We start from the raw sequence: 24,204 nt of genomic DNA, 5'->3' as shown, positions 1-24,204 counted from the left end.
AAATAAAGAAAAGAATCTGCTAAAAGCTCCACATTTGTGTAGCAGCAATAACATTACGGTAAAAATAAACAGAGGAATGACTAAAAAATCCAAGGACAGAGACTGAGCACACTGTCTCATTGAAAAGCAACAACACACATACTGCCACCAGCTGACCAAGGGGGTCAGAGGTCATAGATCAGAGGTCAGCTACAGAGCAGCACCCCTAAAGAGAAACTCTACAGAGCTGATTTACAGCACTGACCACAAATCAAAGTGGCTCAGCAGCTTTAAGGACTTCTGCACTAAAGCAGATTCATCACACTGTTTTAAAAATCCATTCCCAAGCAGACTGCAATTGATCCCACAGAAGGCATCGCAAAGTAAATGGGCCTCATCTTTTCCACATATTCAAGCCTTGGGGGCCCCCTGGTGGTCAAAATGGTTTAACACATAAATATGTAACCTGCTCCCTCCACTAACAAAGGGACTGAGTTATTTTTAAACAGTAGACAGTAAAAACCAATCAAAACCCAAACATAATTCACTGGTTCTAAATTGAAATACTTGTTTTACCTGAGTTATCGTTGATTCCACTTAAAAGCCATCACCAAGCCATCCTGGTTCCTTCCACCTGAGACTGAGGGGGGCTGTCCGTAGGCTGTCGGTCAATGTGGACCCATGGGATTCAGTGCACCCTAAAGTAAGACAGCAGACAAAATGGTATCATCACTGCTTGGTTTCACAACCACCACACACACAATAAGGACTTAGATACACTGTTAATTTTACATAACTATATACCTGCTATACCTTATTGTCAGTGTATCGGGAGCTATAAACACATAACCTACAACACCCCAGTAGAATGAATGGTTAATAAGTTTAGAGAAGCTTAGTATCTGTTGAAAGTCCATTAGCCTGAAGAGCCTTGTCAATATGTGTGATATTGGTCAATTGTGATCTAAGGAGAAGTTTGCCTCAAAGTCTTTCTGGAAGAAAGCATAGGTCAAACATAATACTTTCACCCAGGAAACCAGGGTTCATGTCCCGGTTTACTTTTGGGAATTTTTAACTTAGTCTTTTTCTTTATATTTACTTTCAGTTTTCATTCGCAGTTTGGTTAGCTTTAGGCACCAAAAGTACTTGATTTTAATAATATACAATAATTAAAGAACTTTTATTTTTTGTAATAGGATTGAGAGAGAGAGAGAGAGAGAGAGAGAGATAGCTAGCTAGCTAACATTACTAACATGCGACACTGCGACATTCGCTAATTAAGTTAGCTAGACAATAAGACATTAAAACTTCTGTGGTGTGATGGGACCGTTCATTGGGACACAAGAACTTGACTATATGCCACCGATTCCCACATTACAAGCAAAAGGTATCAATGGCAGTTAATCAATTTTAACTAGCTAGCTAGTTTGTTCGTTTCAAGCTGCTAAATAGTCCTAGCATAAACAGACCGAACCTGCTTGTCAAACTGTGTCAAATTCTTGTCAAAGTGCATTAATATAGAACGAAAACTAGAAGTATGTTTATACTTTGGCCACATACCTGATGTCTACCTGTAACTCATGACAATGACTGAATCACACTGAGGGTGTTCACACTGTCCTGCGGCGGAGGGAGGGCAGAGGGGATCGCCCGAGACCACCAATCCCCTGACCTGATATTTTTTGATTTTGATTTTTTTTTTAATTTTTATATTCACTTGCAGCCAGGGCAGGATGTGTGAAAACAGGACTATATGCATTTATTTGGAAAGAAAAAAAAAATTCTCTTCGACGCTCAGGCCTGTCTATGCTCAATTCCCCATAGAGGTCTATCTATGCACGTGTAAGGTCTCCCTAGTAAATGAAAGACCTAAACAGCAAAGTGTGATGGTGGAGGATTTTTCACAATCTAGTAACCCAAAATAGGTTTTCATTAATGGCTTATAAATAATCTATACAGCATCAGTTAAAAAATTAAACCATTCATTTCAGTTTATAAAACCCTTTTTTAACATTTTCTTTTGTCCGATTAACATCATATTTTAAGTCTGTTTGATGTTGTATTTATGGTAGTCATGCTCTCCGCTATCCTATCATGAACTCCTGTTTTATTTTTTAGATGCCTGTTTCAAGGGAGCAGGGACGATTACTGCATCCTGCCTCTGTTAGGCGCTACAAAGCACTGTTCGCCAAAACAGCCAGAAACAACAATAATTTTCAGCACGCTATGTCACTTGTTGTTCCCATATATGTGCATCTTTTTTGACTTACTGGCTTGCACATAACAGTCACAGCCTATGTATATTTATTTATGAATGTTCAGATTTCTTGTCTTTGTTTTATCTGTTGAACATTATTATTATTATTAAATCCAGTGTTGGTTAACTACGCTCAAAGCCACTAGAAACCGTTCAAATTCTTTGTAAACACAAACATACTTGGCTAATTAAGCAGAATCATATTTTAAACTTTTGTTTTCAATAAAGAAAAATAAATAAATAAATACCATGATAAATACATAAACAAAGTGGCGCGTCTCGATGACGTCACCGCCTTCGTTTTGTTTTGTCATCTTTATGCGCCCCACAGAACGCTCTTTAAGCGGTAAGTTTTCTATTTTTATGAACTATAACGTTATATTTTTCTCTTATTTAACGTTTATTTCTTCTTTCTTGGTGCATATTTGATGTATTTACAAAAAGACTATTTGTTAGCTAAGTGTCGAGGCGTCAGGCTCAGCGGTGCCGAAATTTTTGTTGATTCATCTCCATTTGTGTTTAGTTATGTAAAGAATTACTCTTAACTAACGTAAACCCGAACAAACAAAGATGATAATAATAATTATGATGATGATAAAGGAGTTTAATTCTAACCTTAGTCGTTAGTTATCTGTTGGACACGATCTTATATCTTTATTGAGTCTCTTTCACTTTCACCGACACATCCAGCCGCAGGTGACCAAGCAGATCTGTGGTTTTCATTTCTCATATTTAAGATCTTTTACTGAAGTAAAAATGAAAACATCACAGTGAAGAAATCCTTTGTTACAAGTAGAAGTCATGCATTCAAAATATACATATAGGGAAGTACAAAAGTTTTAGCTTCAAAATATATTTTACGCAACAAGACTACCTAACGTGCTCACTATACACAATGGCCCATTTCAGAGTAATTTATATTATTTTATTGGATTATACAGTGAGTTGTCAGATTATTAGGTACAGTTGGCTAAAACTAATGCAACAGGCCTCCAGTAAATCCTGCTTCATTATGGTTATAATGTTGAGTTTTTGTTTAAACTGTTTTAGAGAGATTATACAAAGAGGTGTTTCTGTTATTTAGCCTATCCTCATGGATATAAAAGTGGATGGACGAAATAATAAGAACACCTGTCAGCTGAGTACAGTCCAACAGCACTGCAAAAACTAAACACTATATGTATGAAGGAGGATTTATTGCAGGACTGTGTTGGTTTTAGTCAGGTGTTCCTAATAATGTGTACATAACTGTTGCAGCTAACAAAGGTGAAGCTAATACATCATAATTTATTCAATTTTTTAATATATATTTAATATGCATCTGTTAAGTGGAGTAAAATGTACATTATTTTTTGCCTGCCGTTAACAATGATTTTCATCATCAGTTATCTGCTGATGATCTTCTCAATTAATCAGTCACTAGTTTGGTCTATAAAATGTCAGAAAATGCCACAAGGGGAAGTCTTCAAATATCTTTTGTTTGCCCAAAATCCTCCTTACACTAGAGGAGCAGGAACAAGCCTGTTTTTGACATATTTGCTTTATCAATAACTCCAATTAGTGATTCATTAGCATTGAAATAGCTGCTGATTTATTTTCTGTTGATTAACTAATTTATTAATCAACTAATTATGTCAGCTCTACAATATTGACAATCAGACTTGTTTATATTTGTTTTCCACAGCAGCACAATTTGACTACAGTCTCCAGCAATGGTGAGTCCACTCGACTGTTTGATGTTGATCTGTATTTGTATCGATCATGTGCTTCTTTCCGTCTCTACTTCCTTACAAGATTAAAAAGAAAGCACCTCTGCAGCCACTCAGCTCTTTGACAAGAGAAACAGTTTAGACTGAAGACATAACTGCTGATGTCCTCAGTGTTGAGCAGGTTGAGAGGGTTCTCATGGTCTGGTGGTTTGACCTGGGATTGGTGGATGATAACAAACAATATTTTTTTTTTGGACTGTAGCCTCTACACATGGGGCGCCTGCTTAGACTACTACGCCACACGACGCCCCACAAACAATATTTTTAACATGTTGATGCTGCATAAAACAGAGGCTGTGTTCATTTCAAAAACATGATGTGTGTCAGTGAGGTGCTAGGCCACCACAGGCCTCCCGAAGATATTCACTTATAAGGTGTTTTCATTTTTGTCTAACACGTTGCTCTAAAATTGCTATTACTATTGCAACCCACTTTGACAGATGCCTTATCTGTCGGTCATGTTCTCTTAGCAGCTACTGTACTGTTAAACACAGAAGTTTGGAGGTAATGGTGAAAACATTCAAGGGGACTTTTAAAGGTTAAAGCCACATGTTCTCATTGAAATTTTAAGACATCTGTATCCCAGTTGAATATAAATTATTCAGAGCTCTCTAGTCTGTATTTCAAAGTTACATACCTCGACTGATCAGGTTTCCCCTCTCTTCTGTTTCCTTCCAGTCCCGTCGATATGATTCCCGAACAACCATCTTCTCACCAGAAGGTAAGAGTTATTGAATAATGTAACTGATGAGACTGCAAGCTGTTCAGGCTGTGAAGATTTTTTGGTTTCTATTTTATGTCCCCCTACTTTTTTTTGACAAAGGCATCTTGGCACGCCCAATTTTTGCCTGTTAGTTCTTGCATCCTCATCCTGACAGCGCCATGTGTCTTCTGCAGGGCGTCTTTACCAGGTGGAGTACGCCATGGAAGCCATCGGCCACGCCGGCACCTGCCTGGGAATTTTAGCCAACGATGGAGTGCTGCTGGCCGCTGAGAGGAGGAACATCCACAAGCTGCTGGATGAAGTGTTTTTCTCAGAGAAAATCTACAAGCTGAATGAGTGAGTTACTTCTTTTGACTCTTACTGTTGTGTTTTAGTGTCTGCAGCGTGCAAATCTTTAAAGTTTACAGGTTTACAACTTGAAAAGAGTGGTAAGTTCTTCATGACTTTCATAAACTTGCATTATTTGACATATTTGTACCCCTGCTTACATCAGCCTTTGACAGTCATAACTGATTTGATCAGGTTATCACAGACAAGAAAACTGCATTTGCACTGATCCTAAATCTCCCCATGACCTCACAGGGACATGGCGTGCAGTGTGGCGGGAATCACGTCAGATGCCAACGTACTGACCAACGAGCTGAGGCTCATAGCACAGAGGTGAGCTCTGACACTGAAGCTGAGCGGCAGAGGTCATGCTTTGTTTTGTTTGTTGCAGGTGGATTGTCCTCCAAAAGGACAAACATTAGTTGATGTCATGATGTGTGTGTTCGTTGCTGTTAAGGTACCTGCTGCAGTACCAGGAGCCAATCCCCTGCGAGCAGCTGGTCACAGCCCTGTGCGACATCAAACAGGCCTACACCCAGTTTGGAGGTACAGAGCATCACCGCATCGTTAAAGCAGGCTCACGATGATACGTTTGTGCTGTCCAGTTAAAAGATGTTAATGTCTACAGTAGCAGAATTATTATTTTAATTTTTTTGCAGTTGGGGTATTTGTCTGAGCTTTTCACTTTGATTTTCTTCAGTCAGCAATTTGTAAATCAGTCGCCATCTGTCGTCTTTTTTAGTCTTGCACTTGGGAATGTTTGGCCTTCTGTTTCAACACAAGTTTGCATAGTTGTTAATTTGATGCTGTGATTCAACATAGGAATTATTATCATTAGTTTTAACTATTTGATTTGTTTTACTTTATTCTTTACCCTCAAAAAACAAAAAGTGGAGAAGCTTACTTATTATTACTGACTTTATTTTAATCTAATCTCTGTGAATCCTTAAGAAAGTCACAGTACAGTATGACTGTACACGAATAATTGTGGAGTATTGTCTTTGTACTCTATACTACATCTGAAGTGGCCCAATGAAATTTAAATGATGTTAATAGGCGCTATGAGTGCTGTTATATTCAGGTATTGTCATATTTATACTGATAAAAATACTCCAGCTCCCAATTTTTGAGGTTTCTGGAATCAAAAATCAAAATTACGACACCTCAGTTGAATCAGTGTTTTAATTGTGTGTGTGTGTGTGTGTGTGTGTGTGTGTGTGTGTGTGTGTGTGTGTGTCTGTCTGTCTGTGTCTGTCTGTGTCTGTGTCTGTCTGTCTGTGTCTGTCTGTCTGTGTCTGTCTGTGTCTGTCTGTGTCTGTGTGTGTCTGTGTGTGTGTGGTCACAGGAAAGCGTCCATTTGGAGTGTCACTGCTCTACATGGGCTGGGATAAACACTATGGCTTCCAGCTCTACCAGAGCGACCCGAGTGGGAACTACGGAGGCTGGAAAGCCACCTGCATTGGAAACAACAGTGCTGTAAGTCTCTGCAACAACTATATTATTTAAAACAGGTTGAATTATAAAGGAAACCATAAGAAATCTGAATATTTGGAGTAACAGTTTGTAGAAAAATACCAGACTGGAACAAGGTGTATTTTTGTTCAGACAAGAATGAAACTGATGTTCCAGATAGTGACACTAGGGGGCGCAGCCACACAGAGTTTCTAAACACAGTAGCCATGACTGGACGCTCACATAAACACGCACGCTGTGGCCTACTTCATGCTGACTCCTGGGGCAGCTAATTGTGTAAGTCCCCATTCATGGTGGATTTGCTAATCTCAGTGGGTTTTTTGCAGGGCTACACACAAAGCATTGTGGGTAACAGAGCCTCCTCAGAGCACTGTGTAAACAGTATTGTCCGAGAGGCCTTGGAGTAAGATGAGTACATGCACGTTTTGCGGCGGTGTCTCCGGTGAGGTAACGCATACCTGATCCTGACAGTGTTAGTGTTTTGCTGCACACAGTGAGCTGATATGAGATCTGGCAGACAGAGAGGAGTCCACAAAAGAGTATACACTTCGGTTTCCAGTTTACATGCAACCCTCAACAGTTATAAACAGATGTGAAGGCCATGTTGCAGGTTGTTCCTACGCAAATGCTGCAGAACTGACAATAGGAGGATGGTGCTTTGGGACTTGGTTGCGACTAGAGTGATTCTTACTTTGTCTCTCTTTGTTTACTCTGTAGGCAGCCGTCTCTATGCTGAAGCAGGACTACAAAGAGGGAGAGATGACCCTTTCCTCAGCACTCGCCCTCGCCGTTAAAGTCCTCAATAAAACCATGGACGTCAGCAAGCTGTCTGCAGAGAAAGGTGCGAGTTCGAGTGGTTACAGAAATGTGCAGATAAATCTAGAGTCAGATCTATCATTTTAGAAACTGTAGTGTAAATGTATACTATACTTTATGTACTATATATAAAGACATCTAACAATCAAGCAGCAAAAAGACAGGATAAATGTACACAAGTTATAGCTACACTAAGCAATGTTTTTATATTTTCATTGGATCCTATAATTAAATCAAATGTAATGCGACTCATCACCTCGAACAGTTCTCTTCAGATTTATCGTTAGACTCTTTCAGCTCATTGCTCATGAATTTTCCCCAACACTTTGGTTGTGGTTCTCCTCGCTCTCATCAACCTTCTTTTCAGCTGCATCAGATCAGGTCTGTGACACAGCTCAGGAATATAGCAGCTGAAGATAGACAGATATTTCTCTCAGGAGTTGGTAGAAACCAAAAATGGAGCTTGACCAGAAACACAACTGTAAATTAGTCCTAAAGTTGCTCTCTATCAGGTGACAAAAAGCAAAACATTGCTTTTAAAGACTTATTGTTACTCTGTAAAGCGTTTGACATTCTGTGTCAGCGGCACACATTTAGAGGATTTATGGCAGATATTAGAGATTTCTTTCTCTTCTTCATGGACAAATGTTGGGAAACACCAGCACAAACATCAGCACTGAAAAACACTGGCATGAGATAAAGACCAGTTACTGTTATCAATGTGGTTTCATTTGTTTGCCTTAAATAAACATGATTGCAAGTTCAAGTTCTCTATTGTCACTTCCACACACGACATACCTGGAGGTGAGATATCATTCTCTACTGCAATATAAAGCAACAAGACACCATAAAATACAGAGTAACAGTCATAATAAATCAACTTCATCAGTCTGTAGAAAGAAACCGAGAAAGTGGGCAGGTGCAGTGTGGGTCCGTTCGGTTTGGGCTCTGCACGTGGCTCGTGGCTCTGCAGCAGGTTCCTTACAGTCTGTGTGTTCTGGCCTTTCAGTGGAGATCGCCACCCTGACCCGCGACAACGGCAAGACCTGCATCAAGGTGCTGAAGCTGAAGGAGGTGGAGGAGCTGATCAAGAAGCACGAAGCAGAAGAGGCCAAAGCCGAGAAAGACAAGAAGGAGAAGGAGCAGAAAGAGAAGGACAAGTAGTGACGCCTGTCCACACTCTGAGCTTTGTGTGTGAGAACGAATGTGAGCTTGTGTATGTAAAGATTGAGTTTTCAGGTATGTTTGCATGTGTTGTTTATTAAAATAAATCAGAATAATAAATAGATGACTTGATGGGTTTTTTTTTCATATATGCTGTTTTAATCAGTTTCACTTCTCACTATTCTATTTTGTAATTTTCTGGCCATAAAAAGGTTAAAATTCTCTTCTCTTGATTCTAAAACGATCTCAGTGGTTAGTGAAAGAGCTGCACTAGGAAGCAGAGCTGAGTAGTAAAAAAATCTCAATGAAAGATTCACATTCACTGTTTTTTTTTTTGTTTTTTTTCCAGATTTACAGTTTAAATCAATATGGGATTAGAGCTAAGTGTGTGTTCTGGGGCAGAGCAGATGGTCTTAATGTATTCTGCATGAATTGTGTAATGCATACTTAAAACGGTTACGCAATGATTAATACATTCATGTTTATGTGAGGCTGCTGGGAGTTTTACTGTGAAACAGGAAGTTTAACTTTGCATCAGGGTGTTTTCGTCCTAGTTCAGCTGAGTGTGGGTCACAGGAGAGCTCACAGTGATGCCAATCATATTGCTGGTTATATGGCAATAACATTATAATCGATAATTTTTATTATTTTATATTACATTGTCAAATAACAACTTTTAAAATCCTTTTTTTTTTTATTCAGATTTTTTGCGTATTTACTTAAATATGAATTATTTTTCTTGGCCACAGCAGGCAGCGTATATTAGCAAAATAAAAATCTAACAACGCACTTCTCTCTGCTCAGCACCAAACAGCAAACAGACAGTTACAGACCAGCTGGTGAACATCGTGGAGCATTTAGCAGCCGAAGGGCTTGATGTTTCCCTCAGGAGGTGGTGGAGACCAAAAACAGAGATAAATATTAGACTTCAGATTGGACTTCTTTTCACCAGGCGAACACAAACGCAACTCCAAATGAACGACCGTGTTGTTCTCTAATTACAATATCACCTCAAGGTCCATTTAGTCTTTCCGTCATATCGCATGACCTTTACCGGCTGGTGTGTTGTGCCATGATCAAGTTTCAATAAACAAAAGAACAAAACAACCACTAAATGGACCGTGCAGTGAGAATACTTTGCCAACTGTTTCCAAGGTCACAAATTAAACTTTGAAACTCAAACTTGACATGAAGAAGAAGTCCTGAAAGAGCTTCCATGATAAATGGGCTGATGAAGAGATCAGGTCATATGACTGAAAGCTTTTGAAAAGTCAAGTCAAGTCAATGTCAAGTGATGTTTCCAAGACAGGGGACATAACTACTGTCTCACCACAAGGTCCATTTAGTAGCTGTTCTTGTTCTGCTTCAAATCATATCAAATGACCCTTATCAGCACTTCAGATTTCTCATCCAGGTCGGTTTAAAAGTTGATAAAACATCACGTCATATGATTGAAAGCTCCAGAATAGCTGCTAAATGGACCTTGTAGTGAACTAATTTTGTTGATTGTTGTTTCTGAGGACAAGGGTGAACTTTGAATCTCAACACACACACACACAGCAAAACCTTAACATCTATAATAACATGACAAGAAGGCAACTCCAATATGCTTATGAAGATCATGCGATATGACTGAAAGCTCCGGAACAGCTACTCAATATGGTTTTTGTCAACTGCAGTTTTCAAAGTCAAGACTGAACTTTGAATCTCAGTTTTTATGTCAACATGGGCGAGAAGTCTTAAAAAAATATGAACATCTCCATCTGCTGATGAAGATCATGCCACTAAAGGGACCTTGCTGTGACATCATTTGGTCGACAGCAGCTGCAGGGACACTGTTAGGTAATACAGAACATAAACAGAGGGCAGCAGATTTTCACTGGAGCACATTACATCTGATGTGATCTTCAGGCTGCAGTGACAGTGAGGTCTGCTGCAGTGTAAAGTCTCTGCAGAGGGGGATTAGCTGCTGTTGACTGGACGGTTTTAACTCCACTAACCGGGCGCTGGAAACCGAGATGCACGGACATACATAGGCAGTTTCTGAGAAACGCCATGCTGTGAGTCGTAACCGCTTATCAGCCTCAATCTGAGGTGAGTTTATATAAAGTCGACAAAAGATTAAGGCCAGGAGGGGACTATCTGCCTCTTGTCTTTTAGTCTGGGGGATTAGTGAACGCTTGAGTGCCTGACTTTAGATTTTCAATGCACTGTAGTGACAGAAGTGCAGCTTGTGGTGGGGGGAGAGCATGATTACTTATTACACAAGGCTCCAAGCAGCGGGGGGCCCCTCGGATACAACTTAATTCAGTTTACAGGACACCAGAGACGCATTTTATGAGTGAGAGGTTTTAGCATTAAGTGACAGAGTACATCAGTCAACTTCTACCACCTTACTGTCCCAGAAGGTCAGTTAGATCTGCTGAGTTAGGTCTTCAGCTGTTCCGTCATGTTGGGGTCAAAGGGTGATTGAGCTTTTACTGTACTGGCTCCTCAGCTTGGGAATAGCCCTCCAGTTAATACTAGTTCTACTGACACTGTCTCAGCCTCTAAATCCTGTCTTAAAACACACTTTCTGTCGACTTCTCCTCTTGTCTGACAGCTACACTTAGTTGTTTCCATAACACAGCTGTGTTGTGTACCTGCCAGATTTTATTTTTGTCTTGTTATCATCAGCACCAGCATGTGGAAGAGTGTTGAACACTGTCTTAATGTTGGTGGCAGTAACATGCAAAATGTCCAGCAGTATTTCTAAACAATTTAGGATTTCAAATATTTAAAATCAGCTTGTATTGGAAACGCATCCTACGCATTTAGTCGACCTCAGGGATATACACGGTGAGACTTAGTGAGAAACAGTTACTGTAAACACAATGTAAGCATCTTTAATGTGTTTTATATAATGTTGTGTTTTCTGCTTTGTTGATGTGTTCAGTTGTGTGGGCCGCTGCCGATTAAAACTCTAAACACTGACTGAACAGCTTCTCTCCTTCAGGAGACAATAAAGTTTAAAAACAGGTTGCTGCTGTATTAGAGAGGCTGATACAGCATCGCTGAGTCCGTCCTGGCCCAGGGGCTGAAAATAGATCTCTAGATCAACTGACCGGGGAGGCTGTTGCAGTCTCTGGCGAGAAGCCAGCGGTGAGCTGTAATGTGGTGCGAGCTGAGCTGGTTGGAGATTAGCGCCTGAGTCAGCGATCGGCAGATACACAGTTTCCTATAACTACTGTTCCCATGGAGAGAAAAAAAGCAATTTCATTTCCTCAAATCGACCTCATCGCCACTGCCCTACCTCAGTGTTATTTCGACTGCAAAAGTATTTTACTTGAATAATTGTGATATTTTTTAAAGCCTTTGGTTTGGTTTTTGTTTTACATCCTTGCTATGTTTCCTGTTTTGTTCCCTCTGCATGCCTGTTTTCAAAAACACCAAAGCCTGTAATTCAACTACTGTAAGCCTTACGGCAACAAAACATGTGACATACTCCAAATTGTTAGCCTTTCAACTGAAAGAATAAAGAAACAAACAGAAAACACCCATTTAGATATTAACTTTTATTGTCTTTTTCCCACCCCAAGACAAAAATTTCCAGAGTATACAAGTGTGGATTGTCACTGAATGGCTGCTAACTAGTCACTGAAAACAAAAAATAAATCCCTAAACTATCACAATAAATGTTTGAGAAATATACATACATAAAAATATACCTCTGAGAAAATTCAAATATTGACATTTCCTAACAGCTTATAGTCAGGGCTCAATCAGTAGCAATGAAGACTCATATGATCTGAACACATGCAGAAGAAAAAAAAAAACAAAAAAACCCCACCCCGTCCCAACCCCAGCATGAACAGACTACCACCATGTTTCTCTGAGGTGTGAAGTATGGCTGGCATGGGGAATGTAGGTTAATAATGCTTTACATACCACACTAGGTTTAAATTAGATACATTTTAAAAGCAAGAGGGTTTGAATTGACAGCAGACACAGAATGGATTCTTTGGCGTTTTGTTGTTAAGAGTACAAAAAAAAAAAAAAAAAAAAAAAACCTTTGCAGGATCCCTCCTGCATTTTAACTCCAATTGCATATATGTCAATCACCTGAAGTTCTCTGGTTGTACCCTGTGATGAGCTAATTTCCTCACATAGCATGGGTTTCAATCCACATGGGTGGAAAAAAAATAAAAGTAAAATGAACACATTCCTCAATAAGACTCAAGAGTAAAAAATATTAACATTGCACTCTTCTCTTTTAGGCACAAAAAGCCCCTTTTCAATCGAGCTTTCAACCGGTGCAGCATAGTATTACTGACTGGCTCTACAGGGCTGAATGAAGCTCAACCAGCCCGTTTGTGCCTGTGACGTCTGACCATCCTGGATAAGAAATTCAACCGCAACTTACAAGGAAGCAAGTTGTTAAATGCTGTTAAATGACCGTCTAGGTTTTTCAAAGATCGATGGGTAATTAGGGTAATTTCAGACGCTTAGGTCTGTGACTCGAGTGTAGAGGCGATAAATGAGATCCACAAACCGGGGTTACAGCTTCACAAGATTTAAACATCATGTGTACATTTTAATGGAAAATATCAGCAAGTGGAGCTTTAAACCTCACCACCTCACACCTGCAATTATTCAGCTTATTATCTTTGAAAAAATAACCTCGCAGGTGTTTGTTTCTGTTCGTTACGTACAAAGTGGAACAACAGTGAGGTTGCTCTCCTCTCCGGCACGTCAATAACTCACACTGGAGTTACTGCAGGAGAGAAGGCGTTACCCCTGTTGCGACATTCAACACACTGCGTCTTAGCTTTGACACATCTGGAGCGACTCGCAGCATATTTCCACATTTGTGGCAAGATGGTTTTGGACAGATGAAACAAAAAAAAAACCAAAGTGAGTGGCATGTGCTGGAATGATGTGTTGACATATTTCAGGAAGAAGTATAAAGAAATGTTTACATGTGCTTTAATGTTAAATGTAACAGATCAGGCTTTCACCTATCTATATTATAAAGCAAAACATCATTTTATGAACTATACCAAAAACCATAATTCCCTCCTTTAACCCCCATCAACACAGCTTGCATGGCATACATTACACAAAGACAAACCAAAGTCTTTTATTTTAAAAGGTAGAAGCTGTCAGATGAGAGATATGCTGAATTTTAATATAAAACCCCCTTCTCCTGAACGTCTAACAGTTGTTTGAGGAACCACCAAGCAGGAAGAAAAGAAAGCCCACATCCCACAGCGCATGTGACGACTTAGTTCAACCTTCATCGTTCCCTTATTTCCCCCCAATCTGCAGTTATCCACAGGGAAGGGAAAAGGGGGGAGGTGGGCGTGTCTGCGTCACATGGAAATCCTACCACCTCAAACACCCCCTTAAATGACAAGTCTGTAAAAAGGGAAGGGTGACACCTCCCAGTCAGTGATGAAGGCTTTCTGAGGGGGAGGAGGGGTTTGTGTCAAAGCGAGAGAGTGGAGGCGGGTTCGATTGCATGAGTGAAACAAGGATAGAGGGCATGTTTCTTTTAGGGGAGGGGAGGGTGGGTGAGTGAGGGAGGGAGGTGTCAGGAGATCATGTGGCAGTCACTCCTCGTCTGAGCTGCTGTTGTCCAGAGAGTAAATCATGAAGGCCAGATCAGGCCGGGCCGGTACCATGGGATTGCCCGGCTTCACCATCTCAAAGCCAATGTAGTGGAACGTCTTGATGATGGACACTGGGGAAGACACAAGGAGAAGAATGTTCAGTGGTTCTACTGGGATCACATGACCAATAAAACCAGTCTAATACATGCAAGATAAACCATTTGTGTACATATTCAAGTCTGGATTGGCAACCAATCATAATAGTTTTTGGTTATTTGTTTAACTGCAAATTTGTGCCACTAAAATATAAACTATGGGTTTATATCAGCTAACTACTGAGGCCCTGGACTCCCACACCTGTACTGGTCCGCTGTTTTAGTTCAACATTTTTTCCCCAAGAGTGATATGATTGACATCAACATAAAGGCTGTGTGTTAAGAAGAGCTGGAGCTAGGAGATGATTTGCTCATCATAAGGCCTGGAAGCAGGGGGAAACAGCTAGCCTAGCTTGTGCACAGTTTAACCTGTTATTTGACAGCATTTGGATATGTGGAGCTACTTTTCTGTTGTGTGTGCTAACCTGCTACAGAATGAAAAACAGCTAATGCATTGATAATAATAGTGGGATCCTAAAATGCTTTGCACAGACAGAATCGGAAGACTTAGAGCTTTCAAGTAATGTTTCGTCTGTCAAGATTGTGTGATGATCGAGTCTGGTACAGACCAAAACACATCTTAAGAAAGTAGCGATGCCAAGGCCAAAGCATCCCACAGGGAAGACTGTTTAAAAAGGTCAAATTGTGCTCATTAACATTTTCATTAATGATGGTGATTTTGTTTTAACCACTGATGACTCTGATGATGATGGCTCACGGATGTACATTGTTTTATGTGACCTTGTGAAGGTTTATTAGGCATGTGTTTTACATGTATTTCTAGTTTCATGTGCTGTATTATGCTTAAAGTTCAAGTCCGTCTGTGTTTTGACTGTCAACTGTCACCAAGGCGAGAGTCATGAGTGAGTGTCACGAGTCATTAAGGAAGGTTTATAGGTGTTGAGCTCTGCTTCCAGCCTTTATGCTAATCTACACCTGAGTCCAGCTCAGTTAACAGGAACCCAACAGCAAACTTTAGCCCATAACTGGTTAATCTAGCCGTGTACATACTTTCATGTACATTCTGTAAAAATATCCATCATGCACCTGGTTACAAGTATTTGTAGCTTCGTATCGAAAAAGGTTGTGAGAAACAAACCTTGCCTCAAGAAATAAACAGTATTTAAAAATAACAGGAGCTTACATCGATCCTCTCTGTTTTTATGGAACCACAGGAACACATAGTTAACTTTGAGCTTCTCTTCCGCAAACTCGAGCAGAGCGGTTAGCCTGAGGATGACATGAACACAGAGAGAGACAGAGAGTCAGTCGGTGAGCGAGGGGAGAGGGGACTGGCAATGACGCACACAAAGTTTTTTTTTTTATTTTTTTTTTCCTCTTTACATAAGCACTGCAACTTTACATAATAATGCAGTGGCAGCTGTGAAGCTGGCTGCTCATTGGACCGCCTCTGTGACCACAGCAGGCAAGGTTACTCTGTCCTGGCATCGATTACAGCCACACACAAAGCTAGGCAATGAAAACAGAAACCTACTAGCAGCCTCTTTAATTTGTGGCACACTGGAAGCCTTAAAACACATCATGATGACAGCCTTTCATACACAGTTTAGACCCACATGGTGAGCAGATTTCCACTTAAATGCTCTGGTAGCTGTCTACCAGAGCATTTAAGTTTGACAAGGTTATTTCAATTTAAACACAGTTCATTCCTGATACTGTGGGGAAACAATTCATGTTAAAATAAGTGATGGTTGATTTCAGGACTTAATGGGAGAAGCCTCGCCTAGAGGTGCTGCAGCAACATCAAGGAAAACTCAAATACTACTAATAAGTATCAAATCTCCTCTTGTGAGCTTGAGAGGTGGATCTAAAAAGTTGGCGGAAAGACAGCAGTTTTAATGAGATGGACACGCAGATGTCAAAACAAAAAGAAAAATAAACACACAAACACATCCCAAAATGTCCATATAAACTTCTCAAACTACTCCTGCCACATACTCAATTTTTCCACTATTGATCTATGCATTTCAAACACTTTCTCCAACAACTAAAAGCTTCCCTCTTGGCGTTTGTGAGAAATTGGCACAGAGGTATAAAAAGTTACCCTGCAGAGACTTCATTGTAAATAAATAGTTTTGTTCTTCACTACTTATAATACAGTCCTTTTACCAATTAGATCAGGAGATAACAGCATGGGGATTCATGTCACTCAAGGGTCTTAACACATCCTTACCCTTCCTTGCTCCCCTCCGCCAGTGGCCCGACAGGGATCTCCAGGAAAAGGCTGTCCTCTGATAGAGCCGTATCCCAGAAGGCCGAGCGGCGTTCACTCAGCTGGTAGTGGAAGTGGAGAAGAGAGGGGTTCCCACTCACTGAAGCGGCCTGCGTTACTGTTAACTTCTCATCCTGAATTCAAACAGGGAGTACATTAGTTAACTGATTTAATTTTATTCTTCAGCATCAACACTAAGAATCATTTGGCTGGAGCAAATGTTTGACCAGCAGAGGGTCTAAATACAAAGACCTTTAAAGGACCAAATCCATATGGATTTGAGCTATAGTCACAGACAGACTGGAATTGTTTGACTTCTAAATAGGTTCTGCATTTTGGCTCTTTCACAACTGATGACATCTCAGATCACAGACATGTTTACCCTTCTACATCTTCTAAAAATAGTAATGTAGTTAATATAGACTTAATTGTTGTCTGGTAAGTTTAGAACATGTCACCCAACTTGTAAGTGACAGAAAGTTCAAATCAGAGATTAAATCTTGTTGTTAGGCATGACATCAGTGGTGCTTTAAAAATCAGATAAGTAGTTAAATGACAAGTTTGAAGAAAGTGTTGTGCATCTCAAAGCAGTGGTTAAGTGAAACATGAAATGAGGAAGTGGTTGTGTTTGCTTGGGTATGTTGAAGAAGCAGTGCGGAATGTCATCTCTGCAGCAGACAGATCCTGTACTGTAACTGATGAGTGGTGCAACATAACACTTCTGCTTTTATCAACCTGCAGAGAAACAGATCTTCAGATATTTTATCATGCATTTGGTTTTACAGCTGGTGATCGCTGGGCATGAGTGCTATGGTGGTGATATCTAAAATTTAAATGTGCAGCCTGTTAGTCTGGTGCATTATGTTACTCCTAGCAGTTCTAGCATTGATAGTTGTCTGATAATTTGGATGATTGCAGCCAAATGTCTGTGTTTACTGGATCTGATATTGTCTTAGACACGCAATTGTCATGTAAATACTGAAGCAGATATGCAAATCAAGTTATACTGCATTACATAAGTACTTCACTTTTTCTAAAAGTAAATAAAAGTCTATGTCAATATGTTCAATAGCAAGAGCTTGTCTTCAGTTATCTGATAAACCGGTAACGTCAGAAAGGGTTTTTTGCTCACTGAGGACAGATGAGGACCTTAATATGACAGTTGTGACTGATCTGTCTGATCCTAAATCTCTAATCCCCCCCGGGACAGTCAGTCACATGTCTGGGGTACAACTTGACGCATGCGCACGCACACACAGTAGAGAGGAACACAGCAGTTTTAAGTGTAGGCATTTACAAAATAGTGAAATCTACCAGAGAACAGCACAATTTTCTTATGTTCAGTCAGGGATCTCTGTATCTTTTTACATGTTACATGAATGAATTTACATCACAAAATTTTAATGAAAAAACTCATGCGTTAAATCCACTGCAGGTGCAGATGATGAGTAGGAGTCAGATTAAAGTATTTTTAAGCTTTAACAAACAGCAACTTTGCAAAATGAGGGCACAACTCATAAACGAGGTGTTCCTGTGTTTAGTGCACTGAGTCAGAGTGGTCCCTGAGGGATGAAGCACTTAACACAATGATTACCAAAAGTGCTTACAGCGAATAGAACAACACGTGCCAACTCTTATTTTTCCTATCATTACCCTTTATGACCATTTCTTTATTTCTAAAATGTATCTGAAATAAAAGCCTTTAAATACCAATATGGGACAAATATTTTAGTCACCCAACTTTATTAATAAAGTTTAACTAGAAAGTGTGACCTGTGTGTACGTCAGTTAATGTGACACCTTGAAGCCTGATATTTGCCTGTAAACACTCCCATTGTTTTAAGATGAGCAGCATTTTGCATTATATGTTGCACGTTTGCAGACGTCACCAGGAAGATTTATGAATGTTGGACTACAGCTGTGTGTGTGTGTGTGTGTGTGTGTGTGTGTGTGTGTGTGTGTGTGTGTGTGTGTGTGTGTGTGTCTCAGTCTCAAGGACAATCACCTTGTGTAGTAGCACGCCGAGAGAGTGATCCCTGACAGTCCCTCGCCCACCCGGGATCTTCAGCTGTGGGTGAGGGGCATCAGGAACACCACAGAGGCCCTGGAGCCTGAGGGATGGAGCAAGGCAGCCGAGACCCCGCTAACCAGGAACTGTACAGAGAAAGATTAATTGTCAGTGTTTCAGATTGTCTCACTGAATCTCATCCTTTGTCCTGCCCTAACTTTAACTACAAATAAATCACTCTTTTCCATAATCTTCTCAAAAATGACTATTACAGTCTCAACAACACAGCCAGTGCAACATCCTCAAACTTTGCACTGCAATGATGACAGTTGTGACAACACTGGGGAGATAAATTATGTCATGTTTACTTTTTAATCCTACTCATTGACTGTTTTTGGGAATAACCTGCCAACCAGAACTAACAATTTAGTCCAGCTGTTGAACTATATCCAAAGGCAAATGAAGACCAATCACTGATTGAAAGTAAAATAAACTGAATATAGTTTTTCCTCAGTGCTGTTTCATAAAAGCTAACAGGTCTCTCAGGGTCCTGGTTCAGTGACTCTGCATTTCCTGAGAAGCTTAAATGAAGAGCTGCATTCATTGTGATAATTACCGGCTGCAAGCTTGCCAAACCACACTGTGTGGACGCTGTTGCTGTTGGCTGCTTCCAAAGCCATTTAGGAGTCCATCTAGTATTTCAGGACTAGGTCAGAATCAATGAAGCAACATGTCAAAACCAATTTCTTCTTCACCTGAAATTCTAAGTACAGAATGAGTGAAGGAAATCGTTGGAACATGAAAGTCAAGACCTTCTGCAGCCATATCAGGACATTTAAAGCTCTATTTACACTCACAGGTACCGTGTGGAGTTTTTAACTGCTAGTAGCAGTTACGTAGCAATGTTTTTATGAATGAATGAATCCGCATTTTGTTTGTATCATGCATGACAATATACATGGTCACACACAAACACGCAGACAGGGAAGATAAACACTGCTAGCAAGTAAATGAGGTTTATTTTCATTGATATTTTTTCAATCAATTGTTTAGTCTATGAAACATGGAACAAAAAAAATAGTGAAAAAGGCCCACAATTTCCAAAAGCCCAGGGTAACATCAAATGTCACTTTTTGTCCGACTAAAATTCCAAAACCAAAAAGGTATTCAATTCACTATGATATACAATGAAGAAAAGCTGGATAAATGGCTACATTTATCTAGCGCTCTTATCCAAAGTGCTGGACACCCATTCACACATCAATGGCAGCAAGCTACCATGAAAGGTGCTGGCCTGACCATTGGGAGCAGTTTGGGGTTAATTGCCTTGCCCAAGGACACTTCTTCATGTGGAAAGGAGGAGCTGGGGACTGAACTGCCAACCCTGTGATTAGACAATCTGCCCTATCTTTTAACACATCAAATTTTCTTTGCAAATGACTAATGTGAAGGAAAATACTCTCAACCAGTTTGCTCAACATCAAGAATACACACAATCCTTTTTGTTGAAAAACACTAACTGGAAACAGAACTTTCATGTTTCTAAGAAAACTCCACAAGGCATGTTTAACTCAAATGGAACCGAAACTGAAAGACATGAAGTCTAATCCTGCTCTGCTCCTGATGTAAACCTCTAAGCTTGTTGCCTCATACGCCCACAGCCCCATGCTGACTTCATTAAGCATGTCCTTGTAATTAGCAAATACAAAACACCTGTGGCAACATGCCCCACCTCTGCAGTACAGAGGACAGCCAGAGGGATTTAACATGATTATACTGTTTGCTCATTTGTTAGATCCATTTATGCAATTTTATTTTAACATTTTATTCAAACCTAACCTGGAATAAAGCGTACAAAATTAAAGCCTGTGAGTTATAACTGCATTCAGAAACTTCTTGACGGGTTGTGCGTGTGGTGGAAGGCATGTATCACGAACAAGCACATGATCTGTAAACACCTCTGCAAATAGCTTACAAGGCTTTCGGGAACATACATCTTCGGTGGTTTGAGTTACAGTCGAGTATCTCAAACCAGACATGATGGCAGCTGGCCATCGCTGCCAGGCAGGCTGCTGAGATGGGCCTGAGCTGGGGACTTATTTTGTTTAACTTTGGTCTTTTAGATGAGAAAAAATACCCTCCCCTGCCTGGATCGGTTTCGGTCAGCACCTGTATTGAAACCTGACACCTTCACACATTCTTGCGTCTGAAACTGCATCAGGTAGAAAGACTTGTTTGTGATATATACTGAGTCATGTGCCAGAGAAAAACATCAGCTACAAGCATCTGTTTTTGTGGGAGGGAAGAGGTGTGCCAATGTTTCCCTGCCAACCAGGCAGGTAACCTGGATGACCTGATCTGCATAGCTACGAGCCAAGAGAGTGAGCAATGGAAAACAAAGCTCATTGTGGCTGGCTGGTTCACGTCACAGCAGCAGCAAATGCATGCAACCTTTCTCCACTTCATCACTTCTTGGTTCTTAACCAACACATGAACTGATGAATTACAAATTGGAGAAAGCCTTGACCTCGCCTTGGCCATGATTTCTTGTTTAAATAACAGCTGTCTTGTAATTTGGTGACCTGTACCTGGAGCTTACCTGAGAGCTTCACCTAGTGCAGTGGTGGAAAAAGTATTCAGATCCATTAGAAGGAGTTGCAACAATTAGTCAATTAATTGATTGACAAGACAATTAATCTGCAACTATTCTGATAATCAAAGTTTAAAACATTTTTTTGGAAAAATGCCAAAAAAAAAATTGATGCCTCAAGATTTTCAAATGTGACAATTTGATGCTTTTCTTGGGCTTAAAAAGATAAAATGGAACTAATGGAACTATGAAAATAGTTAGTTGCAGCCCTAATAAAAATATTTCAAAAAGTATGTAAGTACAGTATTTTGGCGCTGTTACAACCCACTACTGACTGACTGAACAGTCTGGAGACGAAGAACCTACTGAATACCAGATGCATGAAAAGATGCAGTCACAGCAGGTGTTGCTACAATATCTACCAAAACCTCCTCTAAACACAGTACAATGTGGGATGAGGTGAATGTTGGCAGTGCACCATTAAAACAGTCGAGACGGTAAGAGTTTTCTCTTCATTAATATCACAGAAACAAAACTGATACTGACTGTATGTAGGACGCAGATGGAGGAAGAGATAAGCAGGCTTGCCAAGATGTCAAGACCTGCTTCTCTTTTTCCACCTTCCCTTGCAGAGACAGACAGAAGACCCTGTCCTTGATGGAAATGCCAGCTTGTTTTGAAAGGCAACACTCTTGTCCTCTGACATTTCAGCCACACTAAGCACCCCGTCCCACCCTCCTGTCCCATAATGCCACTCCAGCATGAGAGCTATAGCCTTCAGCCCCCCAATAGGTCACAAGGTCACCCTAAAAACAGAATATAGGTTACATTTTTAAAGAAGGTGAATTTGATGGATGAAACAGACTCTGTGCACCGATGTGAAGGCCCGAGTGCACTCACAGACCTGGGCTGTATTAATAGGCCGGTGAGGATTTAATCATCTGTGTGTTGCAGTGAGAGTAAAAATGCCAAGTGCGTCACTGTCTGATTGTGGCAGGAGGGGTGCAGGAGTATATGTGTGTGTGTGTGTGTGTGTGTGTGTGTGTGTGTGTAAGAGAAACATTTTTTTTTTTTTTTTAATTTTAAGGATGACCGCTTCCACTGCCGGTTTGCTCTTCCTGAGCTGTGAGTTGTTTTGAGAACCAATTCAGGTGAATTGTTTGAGGGGATGAACGACCCGGGTTAGCTGGCTGCTGAGGCAGAGTTTGGCCAACAGCCAAGAAACACACGACTCAACCAAAACAGGAAGCGCACTGGCAGGTCCTCCAAGAACACCGAAACAGACTAAACCAACTTCTAACACTGTATTTACCAGCTTAGTAATGGAAAAAGACTCAACTGAAATCCAGCCTGTCAACACAAACAAGCTTAATGCCCCCCCCCCCCAAAAAAAAAAAAAAAAAAAAAAAAAAAAAAAAAAACCTGCGGTGAAAATGATTTAGGCTCGAGACAAACAGCACGTTGCTGCATGCAGGAAAGTAAACAGGAGAGTCCTAAGTCCTCTTCCGACCCCTGGAAGTTTAGCAGAGTGGCATGTCGGAAAAGATGTCGAGACAGAAACAGGAAAGGCACACGTGCCCTGAAACCTGAGTGTGGACGGACGTATCCCTGTCAAAACACATTGCTCTGACCCCTGGACCAAAACTGTGGCTGTTAGGACACACTGACAAAAAACAACCAAACAAGTGCACATAACCAGAACATCTAACTGCTGCAGGATATTCAAATAAGTGTTAGAGCAAATAAAAATGCTCCTTTTGGTACTCTGCAACTTTGTATGCAGGATTAAAAACCACGTGAACCATTAATGTCTGTACAAAATTTCATGGCGATCCATCCAATAGTTGTTGAGATATTGCAGCCTGGACCAAAGTGGTATAATGACACTGCTATTCCTTTGGGAGAGTAAAATAATTAGTACTTGTTATAATTATCGTAAAATCAGTAAAAAATAGAGGCCATACTGATCAGAAAACCACCAAACTGTGTGAACAGGCAGCTCTAATACAGCACACATGCCAATTTTAAAATCACCTCTTACACATATTTGCCTCTCCCAAAACTAGTAAAAAGGATCCAAAACACCACACCTGCACTGGTTTAATTTAGCACAGCTTCTGTCAGTACAGGCATACTTTGTTAACCCTGGGGCAACAAAAAAAAAAAGTAAATAAATAACGTCATGATTATTGATACGGTATTTGAGCCTACATGTCTATTGCCTGCTGTGAAAAAATTAGCTTTGGCGAGAAACAATATCAACTTATTTCTCCAACAGCAGAGAGGGAATGTCAGGCACAAAACCATCTGTGGAGGCATTTGTGCATTGGGTGGTGCACCAAATTAAATGCCTGCCTTACTGTATTTCAGCAGATGACACCAGCAATCGCCTATGCTGCTGCGGCTTACAACAACAGTTGGAGAGTAACTGAAAACAGACTTGGTTTTTTAATCTGTCTATGTTAATGTTGGAGTGAGAAAAGTGAAAAGGTAGTATCAGGTCCCATCACGTAGGAAAATAGTGGCCACTGACAGAAAAAGAGGATAACTATGTTACATTTAAAAAAGTTGAGTTGCTGACAATGGCGCCATGACAGAAAAATTATTATTTTCATTATCAATTAATCCACAGATTGTTTTTCCAATTAACTGTTTAGTCTTGTTTTTTTGATTGAAAATGAAATTAATGATTAGCTGCAGCTCTAAAATGGATAATTTCTGTATTCTAGCTTTTATTTCTAGTGCAATGTGTTCATTTCAAGCTTGTCTGCTACTCACTGATCACTTGTACGTGCATGCTAGCGGTTTACATCACAGCCTTGCCCGCAGTCAACTTTAATAGCTGAGGTTGACAGTTCCAGGTGCCGGTTGAAACTGGTTGGCACCGTTAACGTTTTGGTTTCATTATGGAAAATTCAACAGCGCTCCGATCCAAAATCTTCCAGCAACCACAGCAGAGATCAGTCTGCCAGTCACTTAAAGAGGCACTTAGTCACACTCAGGTTGGTCAGGTTAGATAATCCAACTGTTTCTGAGTGAATGCACCTCTGTACTCTTCACACACACAAACATATTCCATTGATGCTTGAGAAGTGAACCAGCACAGGGAAAGGGTGGG

The 24,204-nt window shown here is 40.3% G+C and overlaps 2 protein-coding genes across 2 annotated transcripts; one reads left to right on the top strand and one right to left on the bottom strand.

Annotated features, from left to right (window-relative positions):
* The first annotated feature begins 2,509 nt into the window (after positions 1–2,509).
* Positions 2,510–8,629, top strand: psma4 (proteasome 20S subunit alpha 4). Its single transcript, XM_023400383.2, has 9 exons — positions 2,510–2,582; positions 3,921–3,951; positions 4,684–4,726; positions 4,903–5,065; positions 5,312–5,389; positions 5,514–5,602; positions 6,402–6,532; positions 7,247–7,370; positions 8,355–8,629. The coding sequence occupies exons 2-9, from the start codon at positions 3,949–3,951 to the stop codon at positions 8,507–8,509; spliced, it is 786 nt and encodes a 261-aa protein (XP_023256151.1). The 5' UTR covers positions 2,510–2,582; positions 3,921–3,948; the 3' UTR covers positions 8,510–8,629.
* Positions 8,630–12,048: 3,419 nt separating this feature from the next.
* On the bottom strand, positions 12,049–19,176 carry oaz2a (ornithine decarboxylase antizyme 2a). The gene is given in 6 exon segments (XM_087172356.1): positions 12,049–14,231; positions 15,400–15,485; positions 16,450–16,622; positions 18,494–18,574; positions 18,576–18,642; positions 19,133–19,176. Coding segments are annotated over 6 exon segments (582 nt in total). The 3' UTR covers positions 12,049–14,100.
* Positions 19,177–24,204: the final 5,028 nt, after the last annotated feature.

Source organism: Seriola lalandi, unplaced genomic scaffold (genome assembly GCF_002814215.2).
Source record: "Seriola lalandi dorsalis isolate HSWRI2012SDOR001 ecotype SW California unplaced genomic scaffold, Sedor1 jcf7180002052274, whole genome shotgun sequence".
In the NCBI taxonomy this organism is placed as follows: Eukaryota; Metazoa; Chordata; class Actinopteri; order Carangiformes; family Carangidae; genus Seriola; species Seriola lalandi.
This window is presented reverse-complemented; position numbering and strand designations above follow the sequence as displayed.